This window comes from Phoxinus phoxinus, assembly GCF_949152265.1.
Source record: "Phoxinus phoxinus genome assembly, chromosome: 3".
Classification (NCBI taxonomy): Eukaryota; Metazoa; Chordata; class Actinopteri; order Cypriniformes; family Leuciscidae; genus Phoxinus; species Phoxinus phoxinus.
In genome coordinates this window covers 30,056,324-30,076,438 of record NC_136878.1, presented here as the reverse complement: position 1 = coordinate 30,076,438, position 20,115 = coordinate 30,056,324, and the positions used below count along the sequence as shown (strand labels likewise).

General features: G+C 38.3%; 1 protein-coding gene across 1 annotated transcript in view; it reads right to left on the bottom strand.

The window, feature by feature from the left end:
* Positions 1–1,070: 1,070 nt before the first annotated feature.
* Positions 1,071–20,115, bottom strand: part of adgrv1 (adhesion G protein-coupled receptor V1) — a 128,231-nt gene continuing 109,186 nt past the window's right edge. Inside the window, exons 86-89 of the mRNA XM_079608572.1 lie at positions 15,729–15,850; positions 8,975–9,163; positions 1,612–1,786; positions 1,071–1,489 (exon numbers count right to left, since the gene is read on the bottom strand). Coding sequence (XP_079464698.1) covers positions 1,371–1,489; positions 1,612–1,786; positions 8,975–9,163; positions 15,729–15,850 — 605 coding nt within the window. The 3' untranslated portion in view covers positions 1,071–1,370. The remainder of the gene's footprint in view (positions 1,490–1,611; positions 1,787–8,974; positions 9,164–15,728; positions 15,851–20,115) is intronic.

The following is a 20,115-nucleotide window of genomic DNA, read 5'->3' as shown; positions in this document are numbered from 1 at the left end:
GAAGCACTGTAACAGTTATGTCTTCATTTAGTTTGTCTTGTCTTGTTCAGTTAATTTGCCCTCATTGTGTATCTTGATTCACACCTGTTTCTGTTCTCCCTTATGAAGTCTCCCTGTTCTGTTCAGGCCACTGTCTTTGTCTTCCTGGAATAAATATCACTTATTTGGATTATCTTCATCTTAGTGTGCTCTCTTTGTTATCCGCCTTGTTAGCAGCGCGACAATTAACTTATAGTCCATTTCATTTCACATGTTAACATAACTGAGTGGAGCTAATTGCAACTGTTACTTTTGGACTTCATGTGTTTTTTCTTCTTCACCTCAGTTTGGTATAGCTGAACAGTAACCTTAACTCACTTTTAAAGTGTTTCTTTCCATTCATGTGGTCCGTTATGCCTGCTTCTGATGATGGAGGAATTGTAAAATAATTTTTCTAAAAATACTGTTAAGCTATTTTAGTTCTTTTAGAGCCATATGGGTCCATGCAGCTGACGACAGCTCTTTATTATTGGGTGTGCCACCCGTGTATCATCCAAGAAGTTTAGACCACAAACCACTCTAGTCCACATTGGTTTCCCTCACTGCCCATTTCAGTACAAATCATACTCACACAGACTTTAAAATCTTCAACATGTCTGAATCTCTCCAGAAACATAAGAGCAATACATTCAGTACGTTATCTAGGCTATTAAAATGTTCCTCATGCCAATTCAGGCCAGTTAAAAACTTGAAGGAAATGTAACTAAGCAGTCAGGATGATACTTTCTCTTATACCACACTGTGACTGAATATAAAATATGTGCTGATCTATTCATATGTGCCGCTGATGTGCTTCTATTCGCGGTCTAGACAGATTGTTTCCCATACAAACAAAGTATGTGTTTCCTTTGGCAAAGTATGTACCTGTGGAACTGGTTTGTTCATGTCGATACTGAAGCGGTATGTGCACAACCTTGTTTTCTTCTGGTTCTGAAAGTGTATTATTATTTTACTGCCAGTAAGATATTTTCATGGTTATTATGAAGTAGATCTTTTGGATAAAGATCCATTTGAGGGAAACACAGACTGATTGGTGGTTGAATCATTTATTATTGGTGTTACACAAATCAAGCAGCAGAATTATGGGGCGCACTGGCCCGACCTCCAATCAATCTATATGACATTTCCATTCAAACCAATACTAAATCTTCACAAATTAATTTAGTGACAATTATATTCACATATGTATACTTAAAAAACAATTTCAATTTCCACGTATAAAAAGACAACTTAAAATCTAACAAGATTTAGTGCAAAGGCAGAAACAGTAAAAAAAACAAAAAAAACTATTGTTTTTATTTTACAATTTCCAGTACAAAACAATAGTGAGGTTAGAGATGTGTGTCTGCGATCGGGATCCGCCGCAGCTCTACGATCTGAGAGTTAGCCACACTACCTCCATCATGACTGCCGTGGATTGACTCGTTGTCACTCATGTTAAGGCCAGAACCTGTGTGTAGGTAAACCATTATTCTCATATTTTATTACTCTTCCAAAGAAACATAACTAGTATTCAGCAAAAATGTTAAAAAAAAGTTAAAGGGAACTACCATTTTGAAGAAAGGGACGTACCAGTTTTTAAGGCAAATATAAGGTCATCAAACTCCTGTGACTCCTCGTCCTGCACCAGATTAGTGTTGATGAACCCTCCTTCTGTGATGTAGGTCTCGTCCTGAGGACTCTGTTTGAAAACACCGCTGGGTTGACTGCTGGGCCTCAGTGAAGCTCTCTCCCAGTCTGCAGAGATCTGCAAAACATAACAAAAAGGGTCTTTAGATGTCAGAAAAAGCAAACAACTACCATTTATTCAAAGCTTCAGCTAATTAAAATGACTTCTAGTTTGTGTACCCAGTCTGAGCTTAAATTACCCACACAGATCAGCCCTGAATTCACCGGATTGTCTGGTGCTGGGGTCATTCACAGGTTACAAAGGCTTGGATTTCTATAGAGTTTTGCTAGGATGGGTTTGTGGGGTGAGTCAGAGTTCACAAGCATTCATATGTTATGAGATGAATTCTGGTATAGCTGAGGATGAGATTTGTATATGTGAGGGAAATTAATAATGTTACAAAACAGTTATATTTTAAATAAAGTTCTGTTGAACTTTCTATTCATCAAAAATATGAAAAATGTTCTACACAAATATTAAGCAGAACAACTTATATATCATCTACAATGATACAAATAAGAAACGTTTGGCGACATTTCACAATAAGTATACAGCAATAAAGTACTTACAAATCATTTGCAAGCTATTAGCTTATAATTAATTCATAGCTTATATAGCTATTGAAGTCTCTTGTTAATATATTAATAGGCTACATGCAAATAGTGAGTTCTTTATTCATTGACACTGTAATTAACACAATTATTATTGTTTAATAAGCTCATATGTAAAAAAGAAAAAAAATGATGTTTACAAATATTGTTTAATTAGCTCATAATAATATTTAGATAATGTTTTTAATGCTTTGTTAACAACTTATTACTCATATAAGTGATGTACAGTATTTTAAATAGTGGTTAGTGGTTATTAGAAGTAAATAGTTCTTCCTTTAGATTAGGTCACGGAAAATGTCATTAATTAAGTGCTTTAAACAAACCTTTATTGGACATTAATTGCATTCATATTAAGTGTTCATTAAAATACACACACTTTTTGCAAGAAGAATTTAAAGGAAATAATTTAGATATTAAAGAAAAATGGGAATTAGAAATGAACACAATAATTACAGACAAGCAGTGGGAGACTTCATGCAGTCAAGGACACAGGGCAACCAGTAGCCCTAATTGGAAGGAATTTGGATGGAAAATTAAAATGAGATATTTTAGAACTCCATTCATAACATCAAAATGGAGCAATAATTCAGACGGCTGTTGGAGAGGTTGTGGCTTGGTGGGAGATCACACCCATATATTTTGGGACTGCCCAAGGATATCAGAATATTGGCAAAATGTACAAAAAGAAATAAAAAAATGTCTTTGTATAGATCTACCTCTTGAACCATCATACTTTGTGCTAGGGATACTGCCAGCTGACCTTGAAGAGAATAACCAAACATGTTTGCTGAGAATCCTTCTTTTAATAGCGAATAAGGTAATCACAGCCTCCTGGCTGAAGCCACACCCTCCAACGGTTGCACAATGGAGGGAAAGAATCCAAGATGTTTATAACATGGAGCATACAACGGCATTATTACAACTGAAAGCAGATGTTTTCCTAAATAAATGGTCTTCAATTGCCCAACATTTTCATTTGATATGACTATTATGCAGACTATATTTTTCTTACTTTTATTTCATTTATTTATCATTTATCTACCAATGGTCATATGTATTGTAAAAAAATTCTGTACTATCTAACAAATGTATATGTGGTACTGCAGAGATAAGGATCTTTCCCCTCACATATATTCTTGTTAGGATGGAAGATATCTATGGACTGCTATTATATATGTAGACTTGCCCATGACACTTTACTGCACCATCGTTATTGTACCATCAAAATGTTCATTCATGACATACTGTATGACTGCACTTGATAATACGAAATAAAATAAAAGTTAAAAAAAAAAAAAAAAAAATACACACACTTTAAAACTCATATTCTCCATGACCTAATCTAAAGTGATAACTATTTACCGTTAATGAGCTGTAAACAAAGCATCAAAAACATCTAGTTCTTTACATGATATTATTAAACTGTAATTGTTAATTACAGTGACAATGAATGAAGTTCTCACTATTTGTATTTTGCCTATTAATAAATTAACAATGTAGAGACTGCAATATATAAACTATGAATTAACTACAAGCTTCACAAAGCTGATTTGTAAGTACTTCATTACTGTACATATTATAAAGTGTACCAATGTGTCATCAAATCAGCATATTACATTTTTTTTTTTGAAGGATCATGTGATTTTTAAATACATGTGATATTTTAAATAAATGCAGCCTTTGTCAAGCCCAAACTTTTGAATGGTAGTGCATATAAAAATACCAATAAAAGTTATATATCATGATTTATGACTTAAATATCACTTTTACTTTTATATTAAATAATCATGACAATACTTGTTTTGGGAAATCCAGATCATTAACTAATTTATAAGAGGTTCATTTCACTTGATTATTTTCTCTTTTTCTAAACTTGACTGACACAAAAACCTGATGGACCAAACAATAATTATTCATAATCAGAGAATGATAAATTATCACATTCCCACCATAAAGATACAGAAAACCAGCCGACATGCAATGAACAATACAAAAACACAACACTGCGAAACAAACACCTTTTAATAATGACTTCACCACGGCTGGTTTGAGACACGACGCTTTACATTTCAACATTCCTTCAGGTTTCTTTGTCATGTTGTTATTCTACTAACAGTCATGAGGTCCTTTTTTGTCATATAAATGGTACAGCAAACTCTTTACCAGTAGACATATTTCTAATGTTTTCAACAATAAGAGACAAACAAACTAAATAGAGACTGTTGATGTTTTGAAGAGGCAGTGATATCCATCAAACTAACCTTCTGACTTCATCTCGTGACATAAATCTACTCTTTCACTCATTTTAATCATCAAAGCAAAGAACAATTTGCCTCATTAAACACAACATTGTGAAACAGTACATCTGGCCTGCCCTCCCTTTAATGTGCTTCCTAATGGCAATGGCTTCATTTCCTTTGCTTTTCCCAGGAGGATGGAGGGAGAGGCCACTGCAGTCCACCATGTCCCAGGCACCACATTCTGGTACAATAACCCATCAGCAGTCCTTTAATCAGAACAGAATGTACGCTGGGTGAACTGAGCACCACCAGGCACCTACTCAAGTCTGTTTGAAGAGCCTGAGGAGACGGCCACCCCTCCAGTGTGTGGTTTCCTTTCCTCCCTCTACCGGTCACCTCCTCCCCAACCCAACCGTCTCTTGTCCCGAGGCCACATGTGACACTACGAGCCACTTTAAGCCAGAAGTCAGTGCTCTCATGAACAAAACAGGATTACCTAAGTCTGCACTAGAGGTCAAAAACTACAGTCTTGCCACAGTACTATTGATTTGGCCACTCGTGCTGAATTGTCAAATCAAAATTCAGTAAGGCTGAGAAACTATAGCATCAATGGATTCAACTAAGCAGATAAGGTTTTGGGAATACATTGGTGAATGTAAATATATTTACAATTTCAAGGCTTTTTGCATTGATTTTTCTCTTTAATAAAAGCATTATACAATTGTTTGGAGGATCAACTTAACCCATACCTCTTCATTAGCACCCACATACTGAAAAGGCAAACTAGCACTGACAGAACAAACAAAAATGACCAAAAAGTAGGGTGAACAACTCTGTAAAAGTTGAAAGGAGCATCAATAAAAAGCTTTCACTTTAAGTTTTATTATGATGCTACAACCCTCATAAATGTAAATCTGATCTGTCCCAAACTAATAACTAATGACTGATAATTATAGACCTTTCAACACAATTATGCCGAGTTCAGACTGCACGATTTTAGGCCCGATTTTCGCTCACCGATTGCAGACAAATGCCCGAAATCACAGGCAAATCGGTGCTCGTTCACGCGAGTGACAATCGCGCAGTGTGAATGAGCAAAGACGCGATCTGAGAGAATCGCAGACGAGTCGCCGACACCCGTGAGATATTTGGCATGCTAAATATCTGGACCTGTCGGCGATTCAAAACGTACTCGGTTACTAACGTAACCTCGGTTCTCTCTAGGAGAGGGAACGAGTACTGCGTCGAAAGAACGCTACGGGAAAGTATTTCTTTGTCGAGATTGAAGCCTAAAAATTAATCCTTAATTTTGTAAACATGTAAAACGCTTTTCTGTAGCATACAACCCTAGGCGGAGCAATATCGCTCACCCATTGGCTGCTCCGCCAGAAAAGCACAGCCTATGCGAGGCCAGAGACGCTGACCAATGAGGGCGCTTCGCGCCCATTCTGCGTCATCTCCCGCCGAAACAGGCGTGGCCTAGGTCTATAAATACGAGCATAGCTGTCTAACACACCGATTTTTCTTAATTCACGAAGCTGCACGCATCGTTGGATTGGATTCGAGCCGCCACAGCCGTCTGATACAGCACCTCAGCAGGACGCGCCTCTTACCTGAAGCCGCTGGTCATCGCCGCCTTCAGCCGCCGTTCCCTGCTGCGCTTCTCCGGCGTGGAATATCCTTTACATTATGTGTGTGTGTTTTGTGTGTGTGTTCGCCGTCGCGACACACAGTTTTTTCCACCACTAAAAGAGCCGAGCGTCTTTTTCAAGATGCCTCGCACCTCCTGTGGCTCGTGTAGAGCCCCGCTCAGCGACGGGGACCACGTGCTTGTGTTTCCTGCCTGTAAGGATCACGCAGCTTCAGCTCTCGTCGATGGCGGCTGCCATCACTGTGATTGGATGCCTACGGTGACTCTGCGGACTCGCCTGGGGTTCATTACTGAAGCTGCATCTTTCCGCCCGCTGCAGTGCCCTCATTGGTCAGCGTCTCTGGCCTCGCATAGGCTGTGCTTTTCTGGCGGAGCAGCCAATGGGTGAGCGATATTGCTCCGCCTAGGGTTGTATGCTACAGAAAAGCGTTTTACATGTTTACAAAATTAAGGATTAATTTTTAGGCTTCAATCTCGACAAAGAAATACTTTCCCGTAGCGTTCTTTCGACGCAGTACGAGAGAACTCTACGTAAGAGAACCCTGCTGTGTGAAAGTGTTCTGACTGAAAACTACACCGGTGATGACCGAGAGCCAATGAGAGAGCGAGATACAGAGCAGCGGGGAGTTCGGGGGGGAGTTATAGACCACATATCAGTATTTCAATATATATATTTACAATTATATCAAACAGAAACAAAGCACAAACATTTGCTTGACCAGCAGCAACATCAGCAGCAGAACATTCCAAAATTATTTATTTACCCCAACTCTCTTTGCAGAACACACAGTCCTTTCTCCCCGCGTCTCCCCAAACATTTCCTCCTGCATAATCTGTTTTTCTTTTTCTCCTTTTCGCTGCAGATCAGCGCACAGATAATTTGGATCACAAACTTCTTGCAGGCGATAATTTTTAATAACAATTCTAGTCTCGCGCGATAACTCCCGTCTCACGCACGTGATCTTGCGTTATTATTTCCTTATCACTTTTCGCGTGTGTTTGTTTGTGAACTGGACCAGACAGAATTTGTTGACAATTCTTTCTTTTGTAAAGTCATGCAGTGTGAAACCTCCTGTCACCGATCCGTCGTGCTGTGCGAAGACAGCAGCAACTGATTGATACCACAGATAGTCGTGCGGTGTGAAAAGAACAGTGACCCGACTACTTTGAAAATCGTGCAGTGTGAACTCGGCATTAGGCCCTATTTTTTTTGTTGATAAAGTGGGACAGTGGTTTTAATTCATAAAAATGTTTTTGCTGTAATTCAAATATAAAAAAACTCCTTATTCCTCATTCCAAGACCTAAAAAAAACAAAACAAGCGCAAGCACCATTCCGACAAAACCTGGTAAACAGGTCTGTTGTCGTTGGCTGGCCTTTATGTCAATCCAGTATGAATTAGCCTTATTGGTCAGGCTGGATTTTAGGACCATGGTACAGTAGATCATTTGTTACTGGTTCAAAGGTTGTCAATCTGCTCATTCTCATCACCATCCACTGGTAGTCAAGATGATCCATCATCTAAATAAGTTTGGACTGGGAAATAACCATGTAAATGACCTATAATAACCATACACTGTTCCAACTAGAAACCATGGGAAGGGTAACACATATGATACTGTATGTATCGTGCAAATTATGGCACAGCCTCTATTAGGCTATTGGAAAATATTCATGCTATTGTATGAAAATGAACCTCATGAACGTATGCTTATAATCCATTAGAAAAATATAAAGAGTATCTCGCTCTATCTGAAAGCTACTGTCCAAGTTCATCTACTATAACACGTTGAGGTAAAATAGAACAGTAGATAAAACCAAAACCCGGGCAAATAATTACGTTATCATAAAATAAATAAATAAACAAAAGAGGTCAAGATTCTGCAGCCAATGAGATTGTTTGCTCAACATTTAAATAGTCTGGTTCAGTGTTTGCTGTTAGTTGCTCCTGCAGCAGGGCTCAACGTTCACCAGAGTTTCTCAAAACCCCTCCACCTCCCCCAGCTCCACCTGTCTAGATTTATGTATGTGTATCCATGCATTAGCATATCTTACACGCTGTCTGTGTATTTATTGGCAGTTGCATGTCTAAACTTGTAGCAGATCTAGTTCGTCAAGTCTAAATACTTCATGCATTTTGATCTTGACGGACTAGATTTGCTACACATGTAGCAATAATATACTAAAACTATTCAGAGACTTGTCATGATTGGAAAAATGTATACAGTATATTCTACGCAATTTGTTTTAGCAGTAGTATACAATCTTACTAATAAAAGAACAGAGTCTTGAGAACAGCTCAGACTGCAGGAACTGGGATATTTCCTTTATAAATATCTCTTCTTCTAAAAGCCCTTCTTGATCTCTGCCGATCTTTCCCATGCAGCCTGTGCTCTCTCCACAGGCCTCTCTCTCTCCTCCTAACCTCCTGTACACCCTCTTTCCCGGATCTGTGAAAAGTTTACATTGAGGGCTCAGAGGAATGTGAGCTTCTACACCAGGCCTCTTTATTGCATAACACTTTCACAGTCTATGTGTGCGTGAGCAGACTTGATGAACAAACACAGGTCAGAGAATCCTCTGCCTCAGCCTGAGGATGATAAATAGGTGGTTATGCAAAGACACACATATATCTAAATGCCACCAATTGTAATGTTACAAGTACATGTGTGCTAGGAAAAGCTGTCAGATGCCACTGCCAAATAAAGCATGCACAATAACTGATCATTACAAACATTTATCTAAACCCTCAGTAACAGACGCACCTCTTCCATGGCACTGATGAGGTTCTGTGTGGACTTGCTGATTTCTCCTCCACCGACGGTAGCGGCACCGGTGCTCTGATACATGGAGTCTGGGCTGCCGTGACCATTCATCTCCACGGTGTAAGTTGCCTTAGCTGGCCAGAAGACCTGACTATGCATGATGAAGTACACGGAAAACACATACAGACCCTGGAAAAAGATGAATCACAAGTTAGAAGAGCTCAGCACACTGTCACATCAGATGAATTTAGTTATTTCCTCTATTCTGTTGAGAAAAGTAATGCAGGATCTCCATTATCCTAGTCAACATGACACGTTTGGAACTATGCATTAACTATGTACTATGTATCAGCATTTAGGACCACAATTATTCTATAATATTCAAAACAGAGTCAGAGAAGGCTAATGTAAAACTCTTTCAGGAGCAACATTGCAAAGACTATCACATCTAAAGTGTCCATCTGTTTGACATTCCAAATGTGTTTGTGCAACTAATCAAAAAGAACAAACATCACCAATCATTTGGTCTCCAAATCCAGATGACATTTTGTAACAGAATGACATCATTTCCCTCCCTCTGACATCATTGTCAATGAGGGTCTGGCCAACCGTGAATGATAATGGTCAGTAGCACCCAACCGAATATTGCTGTACACACACTCTTGCCAAATATCTCATGAACACCAGAAATGTTGTAACAAATGTGACATATGGGTGACAGACTGCAGGTGAAACTAAAATGAGTGGAGAAAAGTGCTGAGCTTTTGGTAATGCAGAAGTCGGAAATATATGAAGACGGTATACAACATCAAACTGAACCCTTCCAAGCTACAAAATGTAACAAAATACGCTTTATTTTATACTGCTGTAAATATTACTCTAATATCAGAAGAGTTTTATATTATCAGGACAGGTAGAGTCCATCCGTGTTAGATATAGATCCGGGTCGCTAAAGACCCGGATATGTAATAATGATAGGCAAAACATTCATGCATTTAAGGATTAAAATATTTTATGTTAACATCTATAATATATTTAGATTTTGTGTATGTATACAGTAAAATGTGTATATATTGGACTTGATTCCTTTGAATTTGAACAAAACCTTCTTCAAAACTCAATTGCATCCAAATGAAAGGTAAACATAATGTAGACTTACTGAAACCATCAAAGGTAGGAAAAGTAAATGGTGGATATAAGCACGCACACACACACACACACACACACACACACACACACACACACACACACACACACACACACACACACACACACACACACACACACACACAGTATTGATTTCAAGGCTCATTTAAAGACTATGGGCCCTATCTTGCACCCAGCGCAATTGACTTTGAACACCGACGCATGTATCATTCCTATTTTGCACCCGCGCACAGCGGACTTTTCCCTCCACAGACGCACGTCGGTAAATTAGGGAATGAACTTGCGCTCGCGGGGGCGGTTCAGCGCAAAGAGGAGGCGTGTTCCGGCGCAAAACTTCCATGGTGCTATTTTCCAGTTTTAAAAAGCAATTGCGCCATTGACCAGGGAAAAAACAGTCTAAAGACAGTGGCGCGTTGCGCGTTAGTGATATGGTATTTTAAGGGCGCGTGCTTGGCCATAATGTTAACGCGCATCCACTTTGATTCTCTAATAGGCTATAAACAGATGCAGCAGTTTTCATTTTTGCAAATCATACATTATTACAAGGAAAAATATTAACACACGAGGGAAATCATTGTTGTGTCCGTGAAGATGTGAAAAATATCTATCTAGGCTAGATAAAAAATAAATAAATAAAAAATCTAGATTAGGCTACACATTTACTAACCAAATTATACGCCTGTTTAACCGAAGCTAATTTGGGTGGGTTTCTCCCATCATCCCCAATGTCACTTCTCTGTGTTTTACAGCCCTGACGAGAACGTCGGTTTCCTCGGCTGTGAACTGCTCCTGGCGTGCGCAGGCAAATCCGCCGTTAATAGCGATCCGCCACGGAACAAGCGCGCCTGCTCTTAAAGGGAATGTGAGAGGACGCTCTGATTGGTTTATTTCACGTTACGCCTAAACCACACCTATGAATAATGAAGCTACTTCAGACCAACCCCTTTTAGATTTGCGTCGGGCGCAAGAGTAATTTATCGCGCTGGGAAAATAGCAACAGCGCCGGGATCCGCCCACAAAGTTACTTGCGCTTTGCACTTTGACACTTGCGTTTCAGATCGTCAAAATAGGGCCCCATATGTGGGCAGCCTGTGCTCCACTGAACAGCTTTATCACTGATACCTGAAAGACACAAATGTCCAGAGGCTAGAGCAGCATGCTCAATTTTATTCTGCTAGTTACATAACGGTTCTCAGTTCAGGACAGAAAAGTGTGGTTTTACTACCTCAGATAGGGAACTGAGTTGACATGATGCATCTTGTGAACAATGGTGTGGAAGAAACAGACCGACACCACTAGTTAAAGGAACAACTTTTAAAATGAATCGTTCACCAAAATTTACTCATCTGTATCATTCAAGACACAACATCACAATTAAAGTTTTAGCACAAGTAACATAAAAGTCATCTACATGACCCGTACGCCATATTCCAAGTCTTCTGAAATTTGGAAACTTCTGTGACGAACACACTGAAATTGAAGCCGTTATTCACAGATAATCTATGATATTTTAACCCTTTCATGCATGATTTACGATAACCACAGTCAGGATTATTTTCCTGTGTTTCTATTGCTCTTTTTTAAAATATTGCATTACAAATAACATACATTATGTAATCAGATTACTTTTTTGACGTAACTGAAAATTACAATAATAAAACAAATACAATTATTTACAGCTAAAAAATGACTGCAAGTGAATTATTTTCAAGAACCGTAGTCACGAGTAATAGTATGCATTGTAGCCGAAATATAGCTAGTGATTCATAATGTCCAATTTAGTGGACAAATGATTCATCAGAATTTCCTCCCAATATATGATATGCCTCCATATATGTTACTGTCATGTTTATGATTTGGTTGTCACTGAGTTTTTTTTTTCCCTGTCTGCCTGCCCGTTTGTGTTCCTATATCTCCTTGGTTCTTATTTTACATCTGTTCCCATTCTGTTTATTATCATCATAATCTGTGTATTTAAGCTCCGTGTTCATTCAGTTCATTGTTCGGTGTTGTCTATGTTACGTGGTTTTGCTATTTCTTCCACGTTTGCCCTGAGTATTTGTTATTACAGATTGTTCTTTGAGTAATCTCCTTCGTTGTGTGTGATTATTACAGCACCAAACAAACGTCTGACAGTTTTTTTTTTTACCTGTAAGAGTCTCCTATAGGATAGAAGGAATGACTAGATATTCCGGAGCAACTTGGCATTTCTGACTGGTCTGCCATCTTGGTTTGGGGAAAACAAAAATTCCATATACAAAGGCTTGCCACTTGGAGGCAGTGTATATAATCGTGCATTAGTGTCCACTGATGGGTGATGTAAACGGCTTTTGATTAGCTGTCAACTGTAGTGACCTCTATGCGTGAAAGGGTTAATATTTTTGAAAAATAAGTCTCTTAAGCTCAACAAATCTGCATTTATTTTATCAAAAATACAGTACTTTTTTTTTTACAATGTAAGACTTTATTTTTGATCAATTTAATTACTGAATACACAGTTTTGGAAGGAAGTGTAGCAAGATAAATACTGTTGCTGACTACTGAAGAATGCCTTGATATCTTTTTCACATTCTCTATACATCCTCACATCCGGAAATCAGCTGTGGTTCATATAAAGCTGTTTACAAGCTTCCCAATCAGGCAGGACTAGCAGCACCATTTAAATTACATTACTGGAGTTTAATTACATTTACAGCAACAGCCACTGAGAATATAAGAGGACGATGGAAAATGAGCATCAGGAATAACCAGCACACATGAAAACAGATGCTCAGGGCTTGATTATTGAAAACAGAACGTTTGCAGGAAATAAGGGGGATGTGTAGTGAATGGTTAAACCTGTACAATATCACATATACATATAAATGATTCCTGAAGAATTCCTATGAGAATTAAAAACAAATTGAATCAAAGCAGCCACAAATGTCTCTACGGGCCGGCCTCCCACATGTTTGTGAATATTTTCCAGAGGAGGAGGTCATGTTTTGTTGTAGGCACTGTTGACATTTATGTGGTCATTTAGAGTTTGACTCAAAGGGAGTCAAAACAAAATCGAGGTGCTATTTATGCTCTTTCTAGGTGAAGGGCATCATGTTTAACCATGTTTTGGCTGTGTGAAAAACAATAACAGCTTCTCTGACCTGCTATTAGTCAGTCTGTAATTTAGGACAAACGACACATAAGCAGAACAAATATTCACAACTGTGTGTTTATGTTGTTTACAGTAACTGTAACAGAGGAAATATTGAGGACAGCAAGCACTGATATGGATGGTTTTATATTTTCTGCTGTTGGTAAGGAATTTTGGTTAAAAAGTTACTTTTTACTCTAACTTGTTACGGGGCAACAGCCACACGAGGCCATCTGAACAACACGTCCATGTCAAACTCAGTGTCAACAAGCTTTAATACATATTTAGCTTGGTATGCTGCATTTTACTATATAAATCAGTCTGTTGCATAATCTATATGATAAATATGCACTTATATATGATGCTGTTTCTTTTTTACATAGATATGAAATATTGAGAACAAAATAAGATAGAACATGTATTGCATAAACCTGCATCTGTTCAAGGAAAAAAAAAAAGAAAGAAGAAAATAATTAACAGTGAAGGTGCATCAGCCTAAAGGTGCAGTCACAGAAAACAGTTGGAAAAATTTAGTCATTTCAATAGGAATCAGAGGTTTGCAGATTTAGCTTACGTTCAAGTTGTTCACACATATTCAACGCACTGACCAACAGGAAGCGACTTGGTATAAAAGTGACTTTTGTGGGATCTGTGCTTCTTGCAGCTCTATTGCACAATGGACCCGTTTTTGGTCCTTAAAGGGACAGTTAACCCACAAATGAAAATTCTGTCATCATTTACTCATGCTCAAGTTGTTCCAAACCTGTATAAATGTATTAATTCTGCTGAACACAAAATAAGCTATTTTTAAGAATATGGGTAACCAAACAGTTTATGGGCCCTATTGACTTCCACAGTATTTTATTTTTTCCATACTATGAATGCAATTCAACGGGGTCCATAAACTGTTTGCTTACCCATATTCTTCAAAATATCTTCTTTTGTGTTCAGCAAAAGAATGAAATTCATAGGTTTGGAACAACTTGAGCATGAGTAAATGATGACAGAATTTTAATTTTTGGGTGAACTGTCCATTTAATAGTTATGTAATTTTAACGTATACAATCTTAAGGGGAAAGTTTAAACTGTATTCTTCATTTTTTTCCTTGTAACACAATCCTGATGATAAAGAGTTATTAATACCATCCTATGAAGTTGGCCAGGTGTTAACGTCTTCCAACATAGTCCACCCCCTCTCATGGCCAGTATCTTTAAGACAATGTTATGCAAGAGATGCAGAGCCTTTAGAAATCAATAGGCTGTAAAACTGCAGTAGCTATCTTTTCTATCTATCTAACGGGTATAAACTATACGACACAATAGCAGACTGGGCAGTTGAGCAGTGATAGTGAGGTGATTGTGAGAGTAATACATCTGTATTCAGAGATAATATGGCTGTTTGCAGGTCTTACACTAAATGCGGAGCCCTTTGGGCCCTCAAATGTGAAGATTACCTGTATCGATCTGTTTTAAGGATTAGTACTGGTGCACTCAAGTTGAGGACCATTAAATCAAACTGAATGTGATTCTGGGGATCAGAACTTTATTACTTTTACAGTTCAATGACAAAATACTTCAGAGATAAGATTAGATTACACACATTTAACAGCAACCACAACTGGCTCTGTTTTGAGAAATTTTCCATCTATAACCACATCCCCATTAAAAATAAATAAATAAATAACCACTCAAAGGTTTGGTATCAGTACGGGTGTCTATTATTTTTTTTAAATGCTTTTGCAGCCTCATGCTCACCAAAGCTGCATTTATTTGATCAAAAATAAAGTAATAGTAACAGTAATGTTGTGAAATATTATAACAATTTAAAATATAGCTTATTTATATTTTAATGTATTTTAAAATGTAATTTATTCCTGCATGGCAAAGCTGAATTTTTCCATTACTCCAATCTTCAGTGTCACATGATCATTCACAAGAAGCATTTGTTATTATTATCAATGTTGAAAACAGTTGTGCTGCTTAATATTTTTGGAAACCTAATTTTTTTTCAGGATTCTTTGAATAGAAAGTAAAAAATAAATAAAATAAAAACGGCATTTATATGAAATTTAAATATTTTTTATTATTATTATAAATACTTTTTACTGTCACTTTTGATAAATTGAATGCATCCTTGATGAATAAATGTATCAATAAAATTGAATGCATCCTTGATGAATAAATGTATCATTAAACTTTTGAACCGTAAATAGAATAAATAAAGATACATGCAATCACAATGGATGGAAAGTGTTCATTAATATCTCTTTGATATCATAAATATCATAATATCATCACTAATATCATAAATTGATATTTATTATGCAGTGTCATGGGATATTGACGAAAAAGTACTAGTTTGTATAAACTAAATATATGCATGAATGAGCTTTAAAAAGGAAAACGGCTTTCAAATTAAAGTGAGAGTTACATCATATTATGTATGTATGTTCTTACCAAAAAGATATTGAAGATAACGAGGAGGATCAGCATCCACAGGTATCTGTAGGCCATGTGCAATCCAGCCCAAAGACAGACCAGAGACACCAGAACGAACAGATACAACATCATGGGCACCTCTGAAGAACAAACGGCAAGAAATTGAGTTAGCCTTCAATTGAGTTTGCATGATCAAATAGGTTAATTTGAAAAAAGACATTTCAAGATGGCAACATTTGAGGTTAATATATTTCTAGAAAAATCACTAGAGCGTTGATCATCAGTTTTCAGATGCATGGATGCTGACTGTGCTATTTTGTCTCTGCTTGCATGCACTGATGCCAGCAGCCAGGGTGGTGTTTTCAGTTACAGAGTGAGTCGGCCAGGCATGCTTCAGTTTTTCCATAGTTCAGACAAGCTTTTCACAGCCCTTTGAACAGCTTTCGCTCTGGCATAAGAGCCACGTGGGCACGTTTATTGACCAGGGGCAGGAGTCCAAGATGGCTGCCAGTGAAAACAAACAAACCAAAACAACAAAAGAGGGGAAAAAAAATATCATTAAGCATGTCACTGACTGTTCTGGGGTGAATGAGGACAGCCATGGGTGCAAAGTACTTGGCCCGAGAGCGTTCTTCGTGTGGGCAAACAATGCATCCCAGTGCCAAGAGTCACTCAAGCGTACTGGCACAAGGACTTTAACCGGGCTGAGTGTTTTACTTTAACAACGGTTATGAGTTTAATTGCTGAGAAAATCACTCAGCTTGAAAAGGTGGAAGCAAAATATGTAGAAAAACACTCTGTAGGTCAAAACCTGAAATTCTGGCAACAACATAAAGTAATCATTTACTCAAAGTCATGGTCTCATAAACATACAGCAAGTGCTAGGGTTATGCATTTTGATATTTCGGTGTTAGTGTGTATTTGAATTCTTAAAGTACTCACAAACCCATTTATGGAAATAAGCAAAGATGCAATACAGCAACTACCAGTAGAAATGGGCATGTAACCAAATCACAAAAATGTAAATGTTATAAAAAATAAAATTACAATAAAATAGTACATTTTATTTATAAAAATAAAAAATGTAAATAAAATTTAAACATTTCGTAATTGAAAAATTCAAAATATCTTATGCTGGGAACACACTGCAAGATTTTTTGCCCATATTTACTCGCTGGCAGCTTTGTGAAATCACAGACAAATGCAAGAAATCAGAGGCAAATCGGTGTTTGTTCACACAAGTGATGATTGCGTAGTGTGTATGATCAAAGGCGCAATCCAAGAGACGCGTCGCCGATGCCTGTAAAATATTTAGCATGGCAAATACTTTATCTAGACCTGTCTGCGACTCAGACTCATGCACTGTGAAATGTGTTTAAACTAAAAAATGACATCGATGATGACCTACAGCCAATGAGAGAGCAAGACACAATGATTTTGCGCATCATTTTAACAAGAAGAAATCCAGTCTGGCGAGAGAACTCCTGTCTCACACGTAATCTTTATTTCATGTATCATTGTGTGTGCTTGGTTGTGAAACGTATAGGCTGCGTCCAAAAGCTTAAAAATGCTGCCTTCGGAGGATGTATTCTAAGGTGGTGTTTATTCACCAAGAAAGTGTTTTTTTCTGTTCAGATAACTTGAATCCTATGTTAACTTTAGGGCATATCCAATTGTAAATTGTAATTGGTTGTTGAAAAGCCTGTGATTGGCTGCAAAATGGAAATGTCGTGCAGGTGACGAGAGCTGATGCAATCATTTCGAGTTTTCAGGTAAAAGTGTGACGCCGGTTATGACGCCTTTATTTTGCTCCAATTGTTCCTGTGCCATGTTTCAGTAAAACCTCTAAACAAACCATGATTGCCTTAGGCCATCACAGTAGGGAAGCGTCAAGGCACGTCCGTATCCAATGTTAGCTAGATGTATCCTTGGCTGCCTTTAATATCCCACAATCCTATGCTTTCCATTCTGTGACAGTTGCGCCAAAGAAAAAAGGCATCTGAAAGTTGCGGTTGGTGGCCTATTTGTGTATAAATTTACGTTTTTGACCAACGTTTTGATGAAATTTCTAGCAAGAAATTACTATTATAGTAAGTAAATATTTGCTTATTTATCACCAAAGCTCTCTCTATTTTTGCTGTAGATCATTAAATCCTTACACTGCCTCAGAAGTCTGTCCAAACTCAGTTTTGTGAGGTACCTTCATGCGCAAACGCTGCCTGCAAAGTCATTGCCTGATAAGTTTTTCAGATGCAGCCATAGTTTACAGACCAGACAGACTTGTCGGTGATTATCGTTGAGTAACGTGTAACCCCTAATAATTAAACAAATACATAAATAAATGCTTGAAATGTTGTGTTTTCATGACCTTTCATTACCGTCACCCATCCCCTAATAAATCATTACACTTCTTGTATGTTACCTAATACCACTTCATTTGGCTACACTAACACCTCATTTGTGATGGCTATGTTGGCCAAGTACACAGCCAGGCAAAGCTGTGGCTGATAATTAGAGAGAGGGATAGACAGTCTGTGTCATTGTTTCTTTCAGCAGGCCTTATTTGCATCCACTCACCTCCTCGACCTCCTGAGAACCCTGTTGTTTAATTCGTACATTTAATGAGGGAACAAACAAGTTCGGCTCCAGAATGGAGAACAGGCTGACTCATCCATCATGCTCTCCTTTCATTACATAAACATGGACGTGAGCTCGGCCGAGCGCTCTGGGTGCTCCAAACAATAGCAGAAAACCTGTATTCTCTTTTTTTTTTTTTTATAAAGCGCTTTCAGTGTCTATTTGATTTAGAACTAGAGCATCAATTCACTTATGAGACGACCTGGAAATTGAGCGAACAAGCGGAATATTATAATATTAGCCTCTTTCTTTGATGCCTGCAATTGTTCGGACAATTAGAGGCTGAAATTAGACGACATGTTAGCTCGGTTTGTTCTAGCACATGATTGAAGGTCATTAGATGCAACGGCAGATGTGCAGAACCCACATCTAGGGGAATGGAATATTCATTGGTTTAACCTCAACAACACGACGGGCACGCTTACCGCATCCCTGATGGCGGAAAACAATCACGCATGCACCTGCAGACTTGTTCCCGCATGCTAGCATCTAATCAAATTAAGCGAAGCAAAACACCCTGCAAGTTCAAGAGAGATTTCAAATAATCCTCAAACTCTCCAAGCATCATTGCTGACATGCATGCACGATTGACAAAAAACAGCAAATGCGATTATAATTGGCTTTCATTAGCGTGAATGAGGGTGAAGAGAATCAGTCCAATCCAATATCCGACTTCCTTTAGGGACAAGACTTGCTGTTTGAGAACACGGCGTCCTGTGCCTTCAGTGTCTGCACCGTCCCAGTGTTTCGCCAGCAGAACTAATGCACAAGCATTAACATCTGTTGTGCTGGTGCTTTGATGTTAATATGCCTCTGATGACACCATGAGTGCAAAGACAAACAGAGTCATAGGCCATGCATGACTGACACGTCTCTGGGGTGAGTCAGTGGAACCCTGCCAGTCGAAGCAGGCAAACATTATGGAAGACTTGGCAATGAAAAGTAGGCCACACATTCTTTAGCTGATAGACAACACACGGCTCAAGGCCGAAGTTTAACACCAGGTTAGCACAACAAAAATACCATGGTCATTCCTTCCACCTGTCTTACTTTACCTGCTGATTGCATTTGTCTTGACAGTCTTACATTTACTTTCATGATGTTCTGGTGGCTATTTACTTTTACTGATGCTTTTGCCATATAAACTTTAGTAACACTGTACAGTGCTCATATTACAGTGTAACTGGACACAAGTTGTAACCACCAGCCATATGAGAGGGACACTTCCAAATACTACAAATGAGCAAGGTGTACTTTATATGTATAATATGTATAAGGGGGCTCTCACACTGGGCACGTATGCTGTGGTCGATTTTTCCCATTGCGTTTGTGTTTATCTTATGTCATAACAAACGTGCACAGCGCATGACAAAAAACATTTGATGTGGGTCAATATATTCTTTTTTTATTATTAATTTGGTGCTATTATGTGCAGAAAAGTGAACGACTCTTGGGTCGTCATCAGCTAAAATGCATGCGCAGGTTACGTTACTTCCTGAACAAGCACACACCAGAGTCAGAATTGCTTTCACAATCGCGCCACAGTTCCAGTGCAACCGAACTCAGACCACCTCCTACAGGTAGTCCCGGGTTCGGTACCCCGGTGCGCTCCTGGGTCCGCATGACAGCTTTCACATTCATGCAAACCGTGCCCCGTTCAACCTAAACTAAGAGAAGTTTAAGACCCAGTAACTTTTATAATTTCCTTAAGGCCCGTGCACACCGGGAGATTATCGTGCGCTTATCGCCATTGTTTAATCAATGCGAG